This window comes from Salmo salar, chromosome ssa12, assembly GCF_905237065.1.
Source record: "Salmo salar chromosome ssa12, Ssal_v3.1, whole genome shotgun sequence".
Classification (NCBI taxonomy): Eukaryota; Metazoa; Chordata; class Actinopteri; order Salmoniformes; family Salmonidae; genus Salmo; species Salmo salar.
In genome coordinates this window covers 15,151,859-15,170,192 of record NC_059453.1, presented here as the reverse complement: position 1 = coordinate 15,170,192, position 18,334 = coordinate 15,151,859, and the positions used below count along the sequence as shown (strand labels likewise).

Here is an 18,334-nt window from a genome sequence, read left to right as displayed (position 1 = left end):
AAGAAACACAAAAGAACTGTCAATCTTCCTCGGCCTGGGGCTCCATGCAAGATCTCACCTCGTGGAGTTGCAATGATCATGAGAACGGTGAGGAATCTTGTCAATGATCTCAAGGCAGCTGGGACCATAGTCACCAAGAAAACAATTGGTAACACACTACGCCGTGAAGGACTGAAATCCTGTAGTGCACGCAAGGTCCCCCTGCTCAAGAAAGCACATATACATGCCCGTCTGAAGTTTGCCAATGAACATCTGAATGACTCAGAGGACAACTGGGTGAAAGTGTTGTGGTCAGATGAGACCAAAATGGAGGTCTTTGGCATCAACTCAACTCGCCGTGTTTGGAGGAGGAATGCTGCCTTTGACCCCAAGAACACCATCCCCACCGTCAAACATGGAGGTGGAAACATTATGCTTTGGGGGTGTTTTTCTGCTAAGGGGACAGGACAACTTCACCGCATCAAAGGGATGATGGACGGGGCCATGTACCATCAAATCTTGGGTGAGAACCTCCTTCCCTCAGCCAGGGCATTGAAAATGGGTCGTGGATGGGTATTCCAGCATGACAATGACCCAAAACACACGGCCAAGGCAACAAAGGAGTGGCTCAAGAAGAAGCACATTAAGGTCCTGGAGTGGCCTAGCCAGTCTCCAGACCTTAATCCCATAGAAAATCTGTGGAGGGAGCTGAAGGTTCGAGTTGCCAAACGTCAGCCTCGAAACCTTAATGACTTGGAGAAGATCTGCAAAGAGGAGTGGGACAAAATCCCTCCTGAGATGTGTGCAAACCTGGTGGCCAACTACAAGAAACGTCTGACCTCTGTGATTGCCAACAAGGGTTTTGCCACCAAGTACTAAGTCATGTTTTGCAGAGGGGTCAAATACTTATTTCCCTCATTAAAATGCAAATCATTTTATAACATTTTTGACATGCGTTTTCTGGATTTTTTTGTTGTTATTCTGTCTCTCACTGTTCAAATAAACCTACCATTTAAAATAATAGCCTGTTTGTTTCTTTGTCAGTGGGCAAACGTACAAAATCAGCAGGGGATCAAATACTTTTTTCCCTCACTGTAGATGCTGGATTAAGTTCTGTCCACGAGATAATTCTACTACCTACCATCAGTAGGCCTGCACGCTACCCAACAGTGTTTGGTACAGATATACACAGGACGCTTGTATACGATTAAAATAATAATCCTAATTTAAAAACACAATTCCACCACATGTGGATATACACTGTATTTAAAATCATTGAGGACAACTCTGTAACGTTTTAACAATGTATTTCCATTGTAGTCCCAAAGTGTACTGTAAAGTTGCCAGACTAGTTGACCAGCCATACTGTGTGTTGTGTAGTTTATTTGCATGGTGTCTATTAGTAGATTAGCAGCAGCAGCTAACCTGTCAGCCTGGCAGGGTATTAGTATCAGGTAACACTAGTGTAGCCTGGCCTGCTCCACTCACACCACACACACACACACACACACACACACACACTGGAACTAGAGACAGATCTCTGTCTGTCTGTCTGTCTGTCTGTCTGTCTGTCTGTCTGTCTGTCTGTCTGTCTGTCTGTCTGTCTGTCTGTCTGTCTGTCTGTCTGTCTGTCTGTCTGTCTGTCTGTCTGTCTGTTCAATTCAATTTAAGGGGTTTTATTACCATAGGAAACATATGTTAACATTGCCAAAGCAAGTGAAGTAGATCATTTACAAAAGTGAAATAAACAATAAAAATGGATGGATCACCATATTATATGAACAGTAATAAAACACAAAAGTCAACATCTATCTCTGTCCATCCTCCCTCTCTTCCCTCCACCCCTCCCTCTCTTCCCTCCACCCCTCCCTCTCTTCCCTCCACCCCTCCCTCTCTTCCCTCCACCCCTCCCTCTCTTCCCTCCACCCTCCCTCACTTCCCTCCCTCTCTCCCTCCTCTCTTCCCTCCACCCCCTCTCTTCCCTCCACCCCTCCCTCTCTTCCCTCCACCCTCCCTCACTCCCTCCCTCTCTTCCCTCCACCCCTCCCTCTCTTCCCTCCACCCCTCCCTCTCTTCCCTCCACCCCTCCCTCCTCCCTCTCTTCCCTCCACCCTCCCTCACTTCCCTCCCTCTCTCCTCCTCTCTTCCCTCCACCCCTCCCTCTCTTCCCTCCACCCCTCCCTCTCTTCCCTCCACCCCTCCCTCTCTTCCCTCCTCTCTTCCCTCCACCCCTCCCTCTCTTCCCTCCACCCCTCCCTCTCTTCCCTCCACCCCTCCCTCTATCTCCTCACCTGATACCTGTGTTTATATGATGGGGAGATTGTTCCCTCCATCTAGGGAGATTAGCTGTCCAAGGCCTCCCTCTGCCTGCCTCATATATAAGGATGGAGAGATGGCCAGTCCTCTGTCCTCTCTCCATCTCTCTGTCCGTCTGTCCTAGGAGCTATGTTCTACAGTAACTGCTGTTATAGTTTGGAGACAGAGTATCGTGAGTACTGCTTTATTATGTGGATGTTGTTGATGATTTGATATTTGATGAAGTTGTAGACATAATCTCATGTTGTTTATCTTCCTCCCATCTGTCCTCTCTTCCTCCGTCCTCTTCCCCCTGCTATTCTATCTTTCTCCATCTTTATCTCTCTTCCCCCTGCTATTCTCTTTCTCTCTCTTCCTCCTGCTTCTCTTTATCTTTCTCTCTCTTCCTCTCTTCCTCCTGCTTCTCTTTATCGTTCTCTCTCTTCCTTCGTCCTCTCTTCCTCCTGCTTCTCTTTATCATTCTCTCTCTTCCTCTCTTCCTCCTGCTACTCTTTATCATTCTCTCTTCCTCCTGCTACTCTTTATCATTCTCTCTCTTCCTCTCTTCCTCCTGCTTCTCTTTATCTTTCTCTCTTCCTCCGTCCTCTCTTCCTCCTGCTTCTCTTTATCATTCTCTCTTCCTCCTGCTACTCTTTATCATTCTCTCTTCCTCCTGCTTCTCTTTATCTTTCTCTCTTCCTCCGTCCTCTCTTCCTCCTGCTTCTCTTTATCTTTCTCTCTTCCTCCGTCCTCTCTTCCTCCTGCTATCTTTCTCTCTCTATTCCCTTTTACTGTTTTCCACCGATTCTCTCTCTCTCTCTCTCTCTCGTCTCTCCCTCTCTGTGTCTGTGTCTCTCTCTCCTTCTCTCTCTCCATAGAGGGCTCTCTCCATTCTAGTGACAGTGTATCAGACTCCAGTCCTCCAGTAGTAGTGGTTCAGACAGGGGTCCCCACCCAGGTAGTACAGCAGACCACCCAACAGGTAGGCTACAGACACACACCTGCACGTACACACACATACACACACACCTGCGTACACAACGCACGTACACACACATAGACACACACCTGCACGTACACACACATACACACACACACCAGACACACACCTGCACGTACACACACATACACACACACCAGACACACACCTGCTCGTACACACACATACACACACACACCAGACACACACCTGCACGTACACACACATACACACACACCTGCACGTACACACACACCAGACACACACCTGCACGTACACACACATACACACACACCAGACACACACCTGCACGTACACACACATACACACACACCTGACGCACACCAGACACACACCTGACGCACACCAGACACACAGAGGGCGAGTGGTTCAGACATTGTCTCCAACAGCCAAGAGTGGAAGACAGCACAATGTCAACAAGCTATAGTCTATACACATCACACAGGGGGTAATACACACACACACACACACACACACACACACACAGCACTGTAGCATTTGAGACAGTATCAGTAAGAATCAGTAACAGATGTAACGTTGCCCCACCTACAGAGCCTGCATGAGAGAGAGAGAGAGAGAGATCCCTCATTCCATCTCCAAAAGCAGCCCTTCCCTCCTCCCTTCCCTCTGTCTTGTTCCACCTCATGATGCTCTACGCGTCAGCTGCAACACTCAGAGTAGGGGAGGGAGAGAGGGAGAGGGAAGGGAGGAGGGGATACAGGAGGGGAGGGAGGGAGGGAGATGGGGAGGAGAGAAGAGTGATGGGGCGACGGTTTCTGAAAGAGAAGGAGAGCGAGGGGGAGAGAGAGAGGGAAGGGAGGAGGGGATACAGGAGGGGAGGGAGATAGTTGGGGAGGAGAGTGATGGGGCGAAGGTTTCTGAAAGAGAGGGAGGGAGAGAGTGATAGAGGAGAGAGTGATAGAGGAGAGAGTGATAGAGAAGTTAATATGAATTCTCCGGAGACTATTAAATGAATGAGTGAGTTGTTTCTCTCTGTAGGTGCAGCAGCAGCATGTTTACTCCAGTCAGGTTCAGTATGTGGAGGGAGAGGACTCTTCTTACACCACCTCTACCATGTGAGTGGTACACACACACACACACACACACACACACACACCCTTCATACCATGGAGACATGTTCTATATATCGTGTTTTACAGATTTGTATTATTTTCTCTCTCCTTCCCATCTCTTCTTCTCTCCCTCTGTCTCTCCCTCCTTCTGTCTCTCCTTCTGTCTCTCCCTCCAGTCGTTCTGGCAGCTACCCGTACTCCGACTCCCCCCTCTACTCCCAGACCCCTCCCTCTTCCTCCTCTTCCTACTACGAATCCACGCCCACCTCGGGGTCACAGGTCACTAACTCCGTGACTTCACAGTCAGTCTCCGTCACCGCGGCAACGGGAGGAGGTGGGAGTGGTTACGTCATCCAGGGCGGGTACGTATTGGGAGGTGGGGGCAGCGGAGGAGTAAACTACTCCAGTCACAACACAAGAGCAGCCCCTGCCACAGTGAGTAGGGGGGGGGTGTGTGTGTGTGTGTGTGTGTGTGTGTGTGTGTGTCTCTGTGTGTGTGTGTCTCTGTGTGTGTGTGTGTGTGTGTAAATAGTAACACCACTCTTGTTTGTGCATGTTGATTTGGACAAATCCCTCTAGTCTTCAGCTATCTTCTCTCTCTCTCTCCTCTCTCCCTCCCCTCCCTCCCTCCCTCTCTCTCTCCCTCCCTCCCTCCCTCCTCCAGGTACAGTGGCTGCTAGATAACTACGAGGGTGCAGAGGGGGTCAGTCTGCCTCGCTGTACCCTCTACTGCCACTACCTCTTACACTGTCAGGAACACAAACTAGAAGCTGTCAACGCTGCCTCCTTCGGCAAGCTCATCAGATCTGTCTTCATGGGGCTGAGGACCAGACGCCTGGGGACACGGTATGTACACTATATAACACACACGTCTATATCACACACACTATAACACACACGTCTATATCACACACACTATATAACACACACTATATAACACACACGTCTATATCACACACACGTCTATATCACACACACTATATAACACACACGTCTATATCACACACACTATATAACACACACTATAGATACACACACGTCTATACAACACTATAGATACACACACGTCTATACAACACACACTATAGATACACACACGTCTATAGATACACACACGTCTACAGTTGAAGTCAAAAGTTTACATACACCTTAGCCAAATACATTTAAACTCAAGTTTTTCACAATTCCTGACATTTAATCCTAGTAAAAAATCCCTGTTTTAGGTCAGTTAGGATCACCACTTTATTTTAAGAATGTGAAATGTCAGAATAATAGTAGAGAGAACAATTTATTTCAGCTTTTATTTCTTTCATCACATTCCCAGTGGGTCAGAAGTTTACATACAATCAATTAGTATTTGGTAGCATTGCCTTTAAATTGTTTAACTTGGGTCAAACATGTCGGGTAGCTTTTTCACAAGCTTCCCACAATAAGTTGGGTGAATTTTGGCCCATTCCTCCTGACAGAGCTGGTGTAACTGAGTCAGGTTTGTAGGCCTCCTTGCTCGCACACGCTTTTTCAGTTCTGCCCACAAATGTTCTATAGGATTGAGGTCAGGGCTTTGTGATGGCCACTCCACTACCTTGACTTTGTTGTCCTTAAGCCATTTTGCCACAACTTTGGAAGTATGCATGGGGTCATTGTCCATTTGGAAGACTAATTTGCGACCAAGCTTTAACTTCCTGACTGATGTCTTGAGATGTTGCTTCAAAATATCCACGTAATTTCCCTTCCTCATGAAGCCATCTATTTTGTGAAGTGCACCAGTCCCTCCTGCAGCAAAGCACCCCCACCCCCGTGCTTCACGGTTGGGATGGTGTTCTTCGGCTTGCAAGCCTCCCACTTTTCCTCCAAACATAACGATGGTCATTATGGCCAAACAGTTCTATTTTTGTTTCATCAGACCAGAGGACATTTCTGCAAACCGTAGTCTGGCTTTTTTATGGTGGTTTTGGAGCAGTGGCTTCTTCCTTGCTGAGCGGCCTTTCAGGTTATGTCGATATAGGACTTGTTTTACTGTGGATATAGATACTTTTGTACCTGTTTCCTCCAGCATCTTCACAAGGTCCTTTGCTGTTGTTCTGGGATTGATTTGCACTTTTCACACCTAAGTACATTCATCTCTAGGAGACAGAACGTGTCTCCTTCCTGAGTGGTATGACGGCATGCGTGGTCCCATGGTGTTTATACTTGCGTACTATTGTTTGTACAGATGAACGTGGTACCTTCAGGCGTTTGGAAATTGCAAGCCTGGATGAACCAGGCTTGTGGAGGTCTACAATTTTCTTTCTGAGGTCTTGGCTGATTTCCTTTGATGTTCCCATGATGTCAAGCAAAGAGGCACTGAGTTTGAGGGTAGGCCTTGAAATACATCCATATGTACACCTCCAATTGACTCAAATGATGTCAATTAGCCTATCAGAAGCTTCTAAAGCCATGATGTCATTTTCTGGAATTTTCCAAGGTGTTTAAAGGCACAGTCAACTTAGTGTATGTATACTTCTGACCCACTGGAATTGTGATACAGTGAATTATAAGTGAAATAATCTGTCTGGAAACAATTGTTGGAAAAATGACTTGTGTCATGTACAAAGTAGATGTCCTAACCGACATGCCAAAACTATAGTTTGTTAACAGTCAACCTACCTCAATCTACCTACCTCATCCCCATATTGTTTTTATTTACTTTTCTGCTCTTTTGCACACCAGTATCACTACTTGCACATCATCATCTGCTCATCTATCATTCCAGTGTTAATTTGCTGAATTGTAATTACTTCACTACTATGGTCTATTTATTGCCTTACCTCCTCACACCATTTGCACACACTGAATATAGACTTTCTATTTTTCTATTGTGTTATTGACTGTACGCTTGTTTATTCCATGTGTAACTCTGTGTTGTTGTTTGTGTCGCACTGCTTTGCTTTATCTTGGCCAGGTCGCAGTTGTAAATGAGAACTTGTTCTCAACTAGCTTACCTGGTGAAATAAAGGTGAAATAAATAAAATATGAAAAAAAGAACAAGAAATTTGTGGAGTGGTTGAAAAAGGCGTTTTAATGACTCCAACATAAGTGGATGTAAACTTCCCACTTCAACTGTATATAACACACACCGTCTGTATAACACACCTGTTCCATAGTGGCAGCTGCTGTAATTGTCATGTAATAATAAGGTGACTGTGTTCTCAGAGGGAACTCTAAGTACCACTACTATGGTCTTCGTATCAAGGCCACCTCCTCTCTGCTCCGTCTGATAGACGACCACCAGCACCTAGCCTTGAGACAGCAACCCTTCTCTCAGAAACACAGGTAGGGGGTGTCCTGTGTCTTCCAGTCTCTCTCTCTCTCTCTCTTTTGTCTCTCTCTTTTGACAGCTGTTCTGTCCAATAGGATAAAGCCGGTTCTGAAGGTGGAGGGCATGTCCAATGGGATGTCTCTGGGGCGGGGCAGCAGCAGGGGGCAGGGCTCAGTGACATCTCAGCTCAGGTGCAACAATACCAGCAGTTCCTGGGTGAGTGGACAGGGACTAGGTGCACACACACACACACACACACACACACACACACACACACACACACACACACACACACACACACACACACACACACACACACACACACAACACACACACAGACAGACACATGCAGACACACAGAGCGGAATAGCCTATCATCTGTCAGACAGCTTGAGAGCAGCTCCTCAAAAAGATGGTACTGGAGTGAAACGTGCTGTTGGAAGCCCAGCCAATGGTACTGGAGTGAAACGTGCTGTTGGAAGCCCAGCCAATGGTACTGGAGTGAAACGTGCTGTTGGAAGCCCAGCCATTGGTACTGGAGTGAAACGTGCTGTTGGAAGCCCAGCCATTGGTACTGGAGTGAAACGTGCTGTTGGAAGCCCAGCCAATGGTACTGGAGTGAAACGTGCTGTTGGAAGCCCAGCCAATGGTACTGGAGTGAAACGTGCTGTTGGAAGCCCAGCCAATGGTACTGGAGTGAAACGTGCTGTTGGAAGCCCAGCCATTGGTACTGGAGTGAAACGTGCTGTTGGAAGCCCAGCCATTGGTACTGGAGTGAAACGTGCTGGTGGAAGCCCAGCCAATGGTACTGGAGTGAAACGTGCTGTTGGAAGCCCAGCCAACGGTACTGGAGTGAAACGTGCTGTTGGAAGCCCAGGCAATGGTACTGGAGTGAAACGTGCTGTTGGAAGCCCAGCCATTGGTACTGGAGTGAAACGTGCTGTTGGAAGCCCAGCCATCGGTACTGGAGTGAAACGTGCTGTTGGAAGCCCAGCCATCGGTACTGGAGTGAAACGTGCTGTTGGAAGCCCAGCCAAAGGTACTGGAGTGAAACGTGCTGTTGGAAGCCCAGCCATCGGTACTGGAGTGAAACGTGCTGTTGGAAGCCCAGCCAATGGGTACTGGAGTGAAACGTGCTGTTGGAAGCCCAGCCATTGGTACTGGAGTGAAACGTGCTGTTGGAAGCCCAGCCATTGGTACTGGAGTGAAACGTGCTGTTGGAAGCCCAGCCAATGGTACTGGAGTGAAACGTGCTGTTGGAAGCCCAGCCAATGGTACTGGAGTGAAACGTGCTGTTGGAAGCCCAGCCAATGGTACTGGAGTGAAACGTGCTGTTGGAAGCCCAGCCATTGGTACTGGAGTGAAACATTTACATTTACATTTTAGTCATTTAGCAGACGCTCTTATCCAGAGCGACTTACAAATTGGTGCATTCACCTATAATATCCAGTGGAACAACCACTTTACAATAGTGTATCTAAATCTTTTAAGGGGGGGGTTAGAAGGATTACTTTATCCTATCCCAGGTATTCCTTGAAGAGGTGGGGTTTCAGGTGTCTCCGGAAGGTGGTGATTGACTCCGCTGTCCTGGCGTCGTGAGGGAGCTTGTTCCACCATTGGGGTGCCAGAGCAGCGAACAGTTTTGACTGGGCTGAGCTGGAACTGTGCTTCATCAGAGGTAGGGAGGCGAGCAGGCCAGAGGTGGATGAACGGAGTGCCCTTGTTTGGGTGTAGGGCCTGATCAGAGCCTGAAGGTACGGAGGTGCCGTTCCCCTCACAGCTCCGTAGGCAAGCACCATGGTCTTGTAGCGGATGCGAGCTTCGACTGGAAGCCAGTGGAGAGAGCGGAGGAGCGGGTGACGTGAGAGAACTTGGGAAGGTTGAACACCAGACGGGCTGCGGCGTTCTGGATGAGTTGTAGGGGTTTAATGGCACAGGCAGGGAGCCCAGCCAACAGCGAGTTGCAATAATCCAGACGGGAGATGACAAGTGCCTGGATTAGGACCTGCGCCGCTTCCTGTGTGAGGCAGGGTCGTACTCTGCGAATGTTGTAGAGCATGAACCTACAGGATCGGGTCACCGCCTTGATGTTGGTGGAGAACGACAGGGTGTTGTCCAGGGTCACGCCAAGGCTCTTAGCACTCTGGGAGGAGGACACAAGGGAGTTGTCAACCGTGATGGCGAGATCATGGAACGGGCAGTCCTTCCCCGGGAGGAAGAGCAGCTCCGTCTTGCCGAGGTTCAGCTTGAGGTGGTGATCCGTCATCCACACTGATATGTCTGCCAGACATGCAGAGATGCGATTCGCCACCTGGTTGTCAGAAGGGGGAAAGGAGAAGATTAATTGTGTGTCATCTGCATAGCAATGATATGAGAGACCATGTGAGGATATGACAGAGCCAAGTGACTTGGTGTATAGCGAGAATAGGAGTGGGCCAAGAACAGAGCCCTGGGGGACACCAGTGGTGAGAGCACGTGGTGCGGAGACAGATTCTCGCCACGCAACCTGGTAGGGAGCGACCTGTCAGGTAGGACGCAATCCAAGCGTGCGCGGTGCCGGAGATGCCCAACTCGGAGAGGGTGGAGAGGAGGATCTGATGGTTCACGGTATCAAAGGCAGCAGATAGGTCTAGAAGGATGAGAGCAGAGGAGAGAGAGTTAGCTTTAGCAGTGCGGAGAGCCTCCGTGACACAGAGAAGAGCAGTCTCAGTTGAATGCCCAGTCTTGAAACCTGACTGATTAGGATCAAGAAGGTCATTCTGAGAGAGATAGCAAGAGAGCTGGCCAAGGACGGCGCGTTCAAGAGTTTTGGAGAGAAAGGAAAGAAGGGATACTGGTCTGTCGTTGTTGACATCGGAGGGATCGAGTGTAGGTTTTTTCAGAAGGGGTGCAACTCTCGCTCTCTTGAAGACGGAAGGGACGTAGCCAGCGGTCAAGGATGCGTTGATGAGCGAGGTGAGGTAGGGGAGAAGGTCTCCGGAAATGGTCTGGAGAAGAGAGGAGGGGATAGGGTCAAGTGGGCAGGTTGTTGGGCGGCCGGCCGTCACGACGCGAGATTTCATCTGGAGAGAGAGGGGAGAAAGAGGTCAAAGCACAGGGTAGGGCAGTGTGAGCAGGACCAGCAGTGTCGTTTGACTTAGCAACGAGGATCGGATGTCGTCAACCTTCTTTTCAAAATGGTTGACGAAGTCATCCGCAGAGAGGGAGGAGGGGGGGGAGGGGGAGGAGGATTCAGGAGGGAGGAGAAGGTAGCAAAGAGCTTCCTAGGGTTAGAGGCAGATGCTTGGAGTTTAGAGTGGTAGAAAGTGGCTTTAGCAGCAGAGACAGAAGAGGAAAATGTAGAGAGGAGGGAGTGAAAGGATGCCAGGTCCGCAGGGGAGGCGAGTTTTCCTCCATTTCCGCTCGGCTGCCCGGAGCCCTGTTCTGTGAGCTCGCAGTGAGTCGTCGAGCCACGGAGCAGGAGGGGAGGACCGAGCCGGCCTGGAGGATAGGGGACAGAGGAAATCAAAGGATGCAGAGAGGGAGGAGAGGAGGGTTGAGGAGGCAGAATCAGGAGATAGGTTGGAGAAGGTTTGAGCAGAGGGAAGAGATGATAGGATGGAAGAGGAGAGAGTAGCGGGAGAGAGAGAGCGAAGGTTGGGACGGGCGCAATACCATCCGAGTAGGGGGGAGAGTGAGAAGTGTTGGATGAGAGCGAGAGGGAAAAGGATACAAGGTAGTGGTCGGAGACTTGGAGGGGAGTTGCAATGAGATTAGTGGAAGAACAGCATCTAGTAAAGATGAGGTCAAGCGTATTGCCTGCCTTGTGAGTAGGGGGGGAAGGTGAGAGGGTGAGGTCGAAAGAGGAGAGGAGTGGAAAGAAGGAGGCAGAGAGGAATGAGTCGAAGGTAGACGTGGGGAGGTTAAAGTCACCCAGAACTGTGAGAGGTGAGCCATCCTCAGGAAAGGAACTTATCAAGGCGTCAAGCTCATTGATGAACTCTCCAAGGGAACCTGGAGGGCGATAAATGATAAGGATGTTAAGCTTGAAAGGGCTGGTAACTGTGACAGCATGGAATTCAAATGAGGAGATAGACAGATGGGTCAGGGGAGAAAGAGAGAATGTCCACTTGGGAGAGATGAGGATTCCAGTGCCACCACCCCCGCTGGCTCGATGCTCTAGGGGTATGCGAGAACACGTAGTCAGACGAGGAGAGAGCAGTAGGAGTAGCAGTGTTATCTGTGGTGATCCATGTTTCCGTCAGCGCCAGGAAGTCTAGGGACTGGAGGGTAGAATAGGCTGAGATGAACTCAGCCTTGTTGGCCGCAGACCGGCAGTTCCAGAGGCTGCGGAGACCTGGAACTCCACGTGGGTCGTGCGCGCTGGGACCACCAGGTTAGAGTGGCAGCGGCCACGCGGTGTGGAGCGTTTGTATGGCCTGTGCAGAGGAGAGAGAACAGGGATAGGCAGACACATAGTAGACAAGCTACAGAAGAGGCTACGCTAATGCAAATGAGATTGGAGTGACAAGTGGACTACACGTCTCGAATGTTCAGGAAGTTAAGCTTACGTTGCAAAAATGTTATTGACTAAAATGATACAGTACTGCTGGCTGGTGGAGTAGGCTAGCTAGCAGTGGCTGCGTTGTTGACTTTGAACGTGTAGCTGGCTAGGTAACCTCGGTAGTTTCAGTACTACACCTTGTCATGATACAAAGCAACTTTGTAGCTAGCTAGCTAACATAACACTAATCAAGACGTTCCTTGTAGTGTATTAGTTTCAACAATGCTGCTCGTCGGTAATAGTTGGCTAGGTTAGGAAAAATGGCGTCGCGGGGACGGAAATAGCTGGCTAGCTAACCTCGATGGCTGGCTAGCTAACAATTATCAATTAACAATTATCAAGCTATGACAAAGACAACTAGGTAGCTAGCTAGGTAACACTGCACTAGTCAAATCGTTCCGTTGTAAAGTATTAGTAACTACAGCGCTGCTAGTCGGTAACGGTTGGCTAGCTGGCAGTGGGTTAATGATGACTAGGTGTGTTGAGTAAGTCTGGCGCCGCGTCGCGGCTGGCTAGCACACCTCGATAATACTCAAACTCAAACTACACAATTATCTTAGATACAGAGACAGCAAAGACAACTATGTAGCTGGCTAACTAACACTAACACCACACTAATCAAGTCGTTGCGTTGTAATGCAATAGTTTCTGCGGTGCTGTTGGAAGCCCAGCCAATGGTACTGGAGTGAAACGTGCTGTTGGAAGCCCAGCCAATGTGCAACACAACCATTCTAAATGCAGTTGGGTGTTAACAGTTTTGATGGCCCCGATAGTAATTAAAGTGTGTCTCCCATTCGCCATTCGAGTGCCTGGGCTTTAGTCAACGCTAGGCAGGCTGTCAGCACGTCACACACCACTTTGCACTAGAATTGTTTGAAACCTGAATGTTTTACTTTACTTCAAACAACTTACTTCAGAGTAGCCTTGTCAAAATGAATCTATAGAAATGTGGAGGCAATTATTTTATAAAGACTTCCTGATGCCGTTAACCAGCATTTCTCTCCTGTTCTATTGGTTTTCACACCAACTTTCTTCCGTTGCCCAGAAGTCAAACCCACCATCCTAGTCATATTATCATCCACCCTAGTCGTATTATCATCCATCCTAGTCGTATTATCATCCATCCTAGTCATATTAATATCCATCCTAGTCGTATTATCATCCATCCTAGTCGTATTATCATCCATCCTAGTCGTATTATCATCCATCCTAGTCGTATTATCATCCACCCTAGTCAACCATCCTAGTCATTCATCCTATATTATACCATCCAGTCATAATATCCATCCTAGTCGTATTATCATCCATCCTAGTCGTATTATCATCCATCCTAATCGTATTATCATCCACCCTAGTCGTATTATCATCCACCCTAGTCGTATTATCATCCACCCTAGTCGTATTATCATCCACCCTAGTCGTATTATCATCCACCCTAGTCGTATTATCATCCACCCTAGTCGTATTATCATCCACCCTAGTCAACCCATCCTAGTCATATTATCATCCATCCTAGTCATATTATTGTCCATCCTAGTCATATTATCATCCATCCCATCCTAGTCATATTATCATCCATCCTTGTCATCCCATCCTAGTCATATTATCATCCATCCTAGTCGATTAACATCCATCCTTGTCATCCCATCCTAGTCATATTATCATCCATCCTAGTCATATTATCGTCCATCCTAGTCATATTATCATCCATCCTTGTCATCCCATCCTAGTCATATTATCATCCATCCTAGTCGTATTAACATCCATCCTTGTCATCCCATCCTAGTCATATTATCATCCATCCTAGTCGTATTATCATCCATCCTAGTCATATTATCATCCATCCTAGTCATATTATCATCCACCCTAGTCATATTATCGATCCTAGTCATATTATCATCCATCCTAGTCGTATTATCATCCATCCTAGTACGTATTATCATCCACCCTAGTCATATTATCATCCATCCTAGTCGTATTATCATCCATCCTAGTCGTATTATCATCCATCCTAGTCGTATTATCATCCACCCTAGTCAACCCATCCTAGTCATATTAATATCCATCCTAGTCGTATTATCATCCATCCTAGTCGTATTATCATCCATCCTAATCGTATTATCATCCACCCTAGTCGTATTATCATCCACCCTAGTCGATTATTATCATCCACCCTAGTCGTATTATGATCCACCCTAGTCGTATTATCATCCACCCTAGTCGTATTATCATCCACCCTAGTCGATTATCATCCACCCTAGTCAGTATTATCATCCACCCTAGTCGTATTATCATCCACCCTAGTCAACCCATCCTAGTCATATTAATATCCATCCTAGTCATATTATCATCCATCCTAGTCATATTATCATCCATCCTAGTCATATTATTGTCCATCCTAGTCATATTATCATCCATCCCATCCTAGTCATATTATCATCCATCCTTGTCATCCCATCCTAGTCATATTATCATCCATCCTAGTCGATTAACATCCATCCTTGTCATCCCATCCTAGTCATATTATCATCCATCCTAGTCATATTATCGTCCATCCTAGTCATATTATCATCCATCCTTGTCATCCCATCCTAGTCATATTATCATCCATCCTAGTCGTATTAACATCCATCCTTGTCATCCCATCCTAGTCATATTATCATCCATCCTAGTCGTATTATCATCCATCCTAGTCATATTATCATCCATCCTAGTCATATTATCATCCACCCTAGTCATATTATCCATCCTAGTCATATTATCATCCATCCTAGTCGTATTATCATCCATCCTAGTCGTATTATCATCCACCCTAGTCATATTATCATCCATCCTAGTCATATTATCATCCATCCTAGTCGTATTATCATCCATCCTAGTCGTATTATCATCCACCCTAGTCGTATTATCATCCACCCTAGTCGTATTATCATCCACCCTAGTCGTATTATCATCCACCCTAGTCGTATTATCATCCACCCCTAGTCGTATTATCATCCATCCTAGTCGTATTATCATCCATCCTAGTCGTATTATCATCCATCCTAGTCGGTATTATCATCCACCTAGTCGTATTATCATCCACCTAGTCGTATTATCATCCATCCTAGTCGTATTATCATCCATCCTAGTCGTATTATCATCCACCCTAGTCGTATTATCATCCATCCTAGTCGTATTATCATCCATCCTAGTCAGTATTATCATCCATCCTAGTCGTATTATCATCCATCCTAGTCGTATTATCATCCATCCTAGTCGTATTATCATCCATCCTAGTCGTATTATCATCCATCCTAGTCATATTATCATCCATCCTAGTCATATTATCATCGATTCCATCCTAGTCATATTATCATCCATCCTTGTCATCCCATCCTAGTCATATTATCATCCATCCTAGTCGTGTTATCATCCATCCTAGTCGTATTAACATCCATCCTTGTCATCCCATCCTAGTCATATTATCATCCATCCTAGTCATAATATCGTCCATCCTAGTCATATTATCATCCATCCTTGTCATCCCATCCTAGTCATATTATCATCCATCCTAGTCGTATTATCATCCATCCTAGTCGTATTATCATCCATCCTAGTCGTATTATCATCCATCCTAGTCATATTATCATCCATCCTAGTCATATTATCATCCATCCTAGTCATATTATCATCCATCCTAGTCATATTATCATCCATCCTAGTCATATTATCATCCATCCTTGTCGTATTATCATCCATCCTAGTGTATTATCATCCATCCTAGTCATGTTATCATCCATCCTTGTCATCCCATCCTATTCGTATTATCATCCATCCTAGTCGTATTATCATCCATCCTAGTCATATTATCATCCATTCTAGTCGTATTATCATCCCTCCTAGTCATATTATCATCCATCCCATCCTAGTCATATTATCATCCATCCTAGTCGTATTATCATCCACCCTAGTCGTATTATCATCCATCCTAGTCATATTATCATCCATCCTAGTCGTATTATCATCCATCCTAGTCGTATTATCATCCATCCTAGTCGTATTATCATCCATCCTAGTCGTATTATCATCCATCCTAGTCAACCCATCCTAGTCGTATTATCATCCATCCTAGTCATATTATCATCCATCCTAGTCGTATTATCATCCACCCTAGTCATATTATCATCCATCCTAGTCATATTATCATCCATCCTAGTCGTATTATCATCCATCCTAGTCGTATTATCATCCATCCTAGTCGTATTATCATCCATCCTAGTCGTATTATCATCCACCCTAGTCGTATTATCATCCACCCTAGTCGTATTATCATCCATCCTAGTCGTATTATCATCCACCCTAGTCGATTATCATCCACCCTAGTCGATTATCATCCACCCTAGTCGTATTATCATCCATCCTAGTCGTATTATCATCCATCCTAGTCAACCCATCCTAGTCGTATTATCATCCATCCTAGTGTATTATCATCCATCCTAGTGTATTATCATCCATCCTAGTCGTATTATCATCCATCCTAGTCATGTTATCATCCATCCTAGTCATATTATCATCCATCCTTGTCATCCCATCCTAGTCATATTATCATCCATCCTAGTCGTGTTATCATCCATCCTAGTCGTATTATCATCCATCCTAGTCATATTATCATCCATCCTAGTCATATTATCATCCATCCCCTAGTCATATTATCATCCACCTAGTCATATTATCATCCATCCTAGTCATATTATCATCCATCCTAGTCATATTATCATCCATCCTAGTCATATTATCATCCATCCTTGTCGTATTATCATCCATCCTAGTCGTATTATCATCCATCCTAGTCGTATTATCATCCATCCTAGTCATATTATCATCCATCCTTGTCATCCCATCCTATTCGTATTATCATCCATCCTAGTCGTATTATCATCCATCCTAGTCATATTATCATCCATTCTAGTCGTATTATCATCCCTCCTAGTCATATTATCATCCATCCCATCCTAGTCATATTATCATCCATCCTAGTCGTATTATCATCCACCCTAGTCGTATTATCATCCATCCTAGTCATATTATCATCCATCTAGTCGTATTATCATCCATCCTAGTCGATTATCATCCATCCTAGTCGATATTATCATCCATCCTAGTCGTTTTATCATCCATCCTAGTCAACCCATCCTAGTCGTATTATCATCCATCCTAGTCATATTATCATCCATCCTAGTGGATATTATCATCCACCCTAGTCATATTATCATCCATCCTAGTCATATTATCATCCATCCTAGTCGTATTATCATCCATCCTAGTCGTATTATCATCCATCCTAGTCGTATTATCATCCACCCTAGTCGGTATTATCATCCACCCTAGTCGATTATCATCCACCCTAGTCGTATTATCATCCACCCTAGTCGTATTATCATCCACCCTAGTCGTATTATCATCCACCCTAGTCGATTATCATCCACCTTAGTCGTATTATCATCCACCCTAGTCGTATTATCATCCATCCTAGTCGTATTATCATCCATCCTAGTCGTATTATCATCCACCCTAGTCGTATTATCATCCATCCTAGTCGTATTATCATCCATCCTAGTCGTATTATCATCCATCCTAGTCGTATTATCATCCATCCTAGTCGATATTATCATCCATCCTAGTCATATTATCATCCATCCTAGTCGTATTATCATCCATCCTAGTCATATTATCATCGATCCCATCCTAGTCATATTATCATCCATCCTTGTCATCCCATCCTAGTCATATTATCATCCATCCTAGTCGTGTTATCATCCATCCTAGTCGTATTAACATCCATCCTTGTCATCCCATCCTAGTCATATTATCATCCATCCTAGTCATAATATCGTCCATCCTAGTCATATTATCATCCATCCTTGTCATCCCATCCTAGTCATATTATCATCCATCCTAGTCGTATTAACATCCATCCTTGTCATCCCATCCTAGTCATATTATCATCCATCCTAGTCGGTATTATCATCCATCCTAGTCGTATTATCATCCATCCTAGTCATATTATCATCCATCCTGAGTCATATTATCATCCATCCTAGTCATATTATCATCCACCCTAGTCATATTATCATCCATCCTACTCATATTATCATCCATCCTAG

At 45.9% G+C, this 18,334-nt stretch overlaps 1 protein-coding gene across 1 annotated transcript in view; it reads left to right on the top strand.

Moving 5' to 3' along the window:
- Positions 1-18,334, top strand: part of LOC106564142 (MHC class II regulatory factor RFX1) — a 59,799-nt gene that overhangs the window by 2,265 nt on the left and 39,200 nt on the right. The window contains 7 exon segments of the mRNA XM_045692056.1: positions 3,153-3,256; positions 4,274-4,350; positions 4,524-4,782; positions 5,012-5,193; positions 7,540-7,659; positions 7,741-7,796; positions 7,799-7,861. Coding sequence (XP_045548012.1) covers positions 3,153-3,256; positions 4,274-4,350; positions 4,524-4,782; positions 5,012-5,193; positions 7,540-7,659; positions 7,741-7,796; positions 7,799-7,861 — 861 coding nt within the window.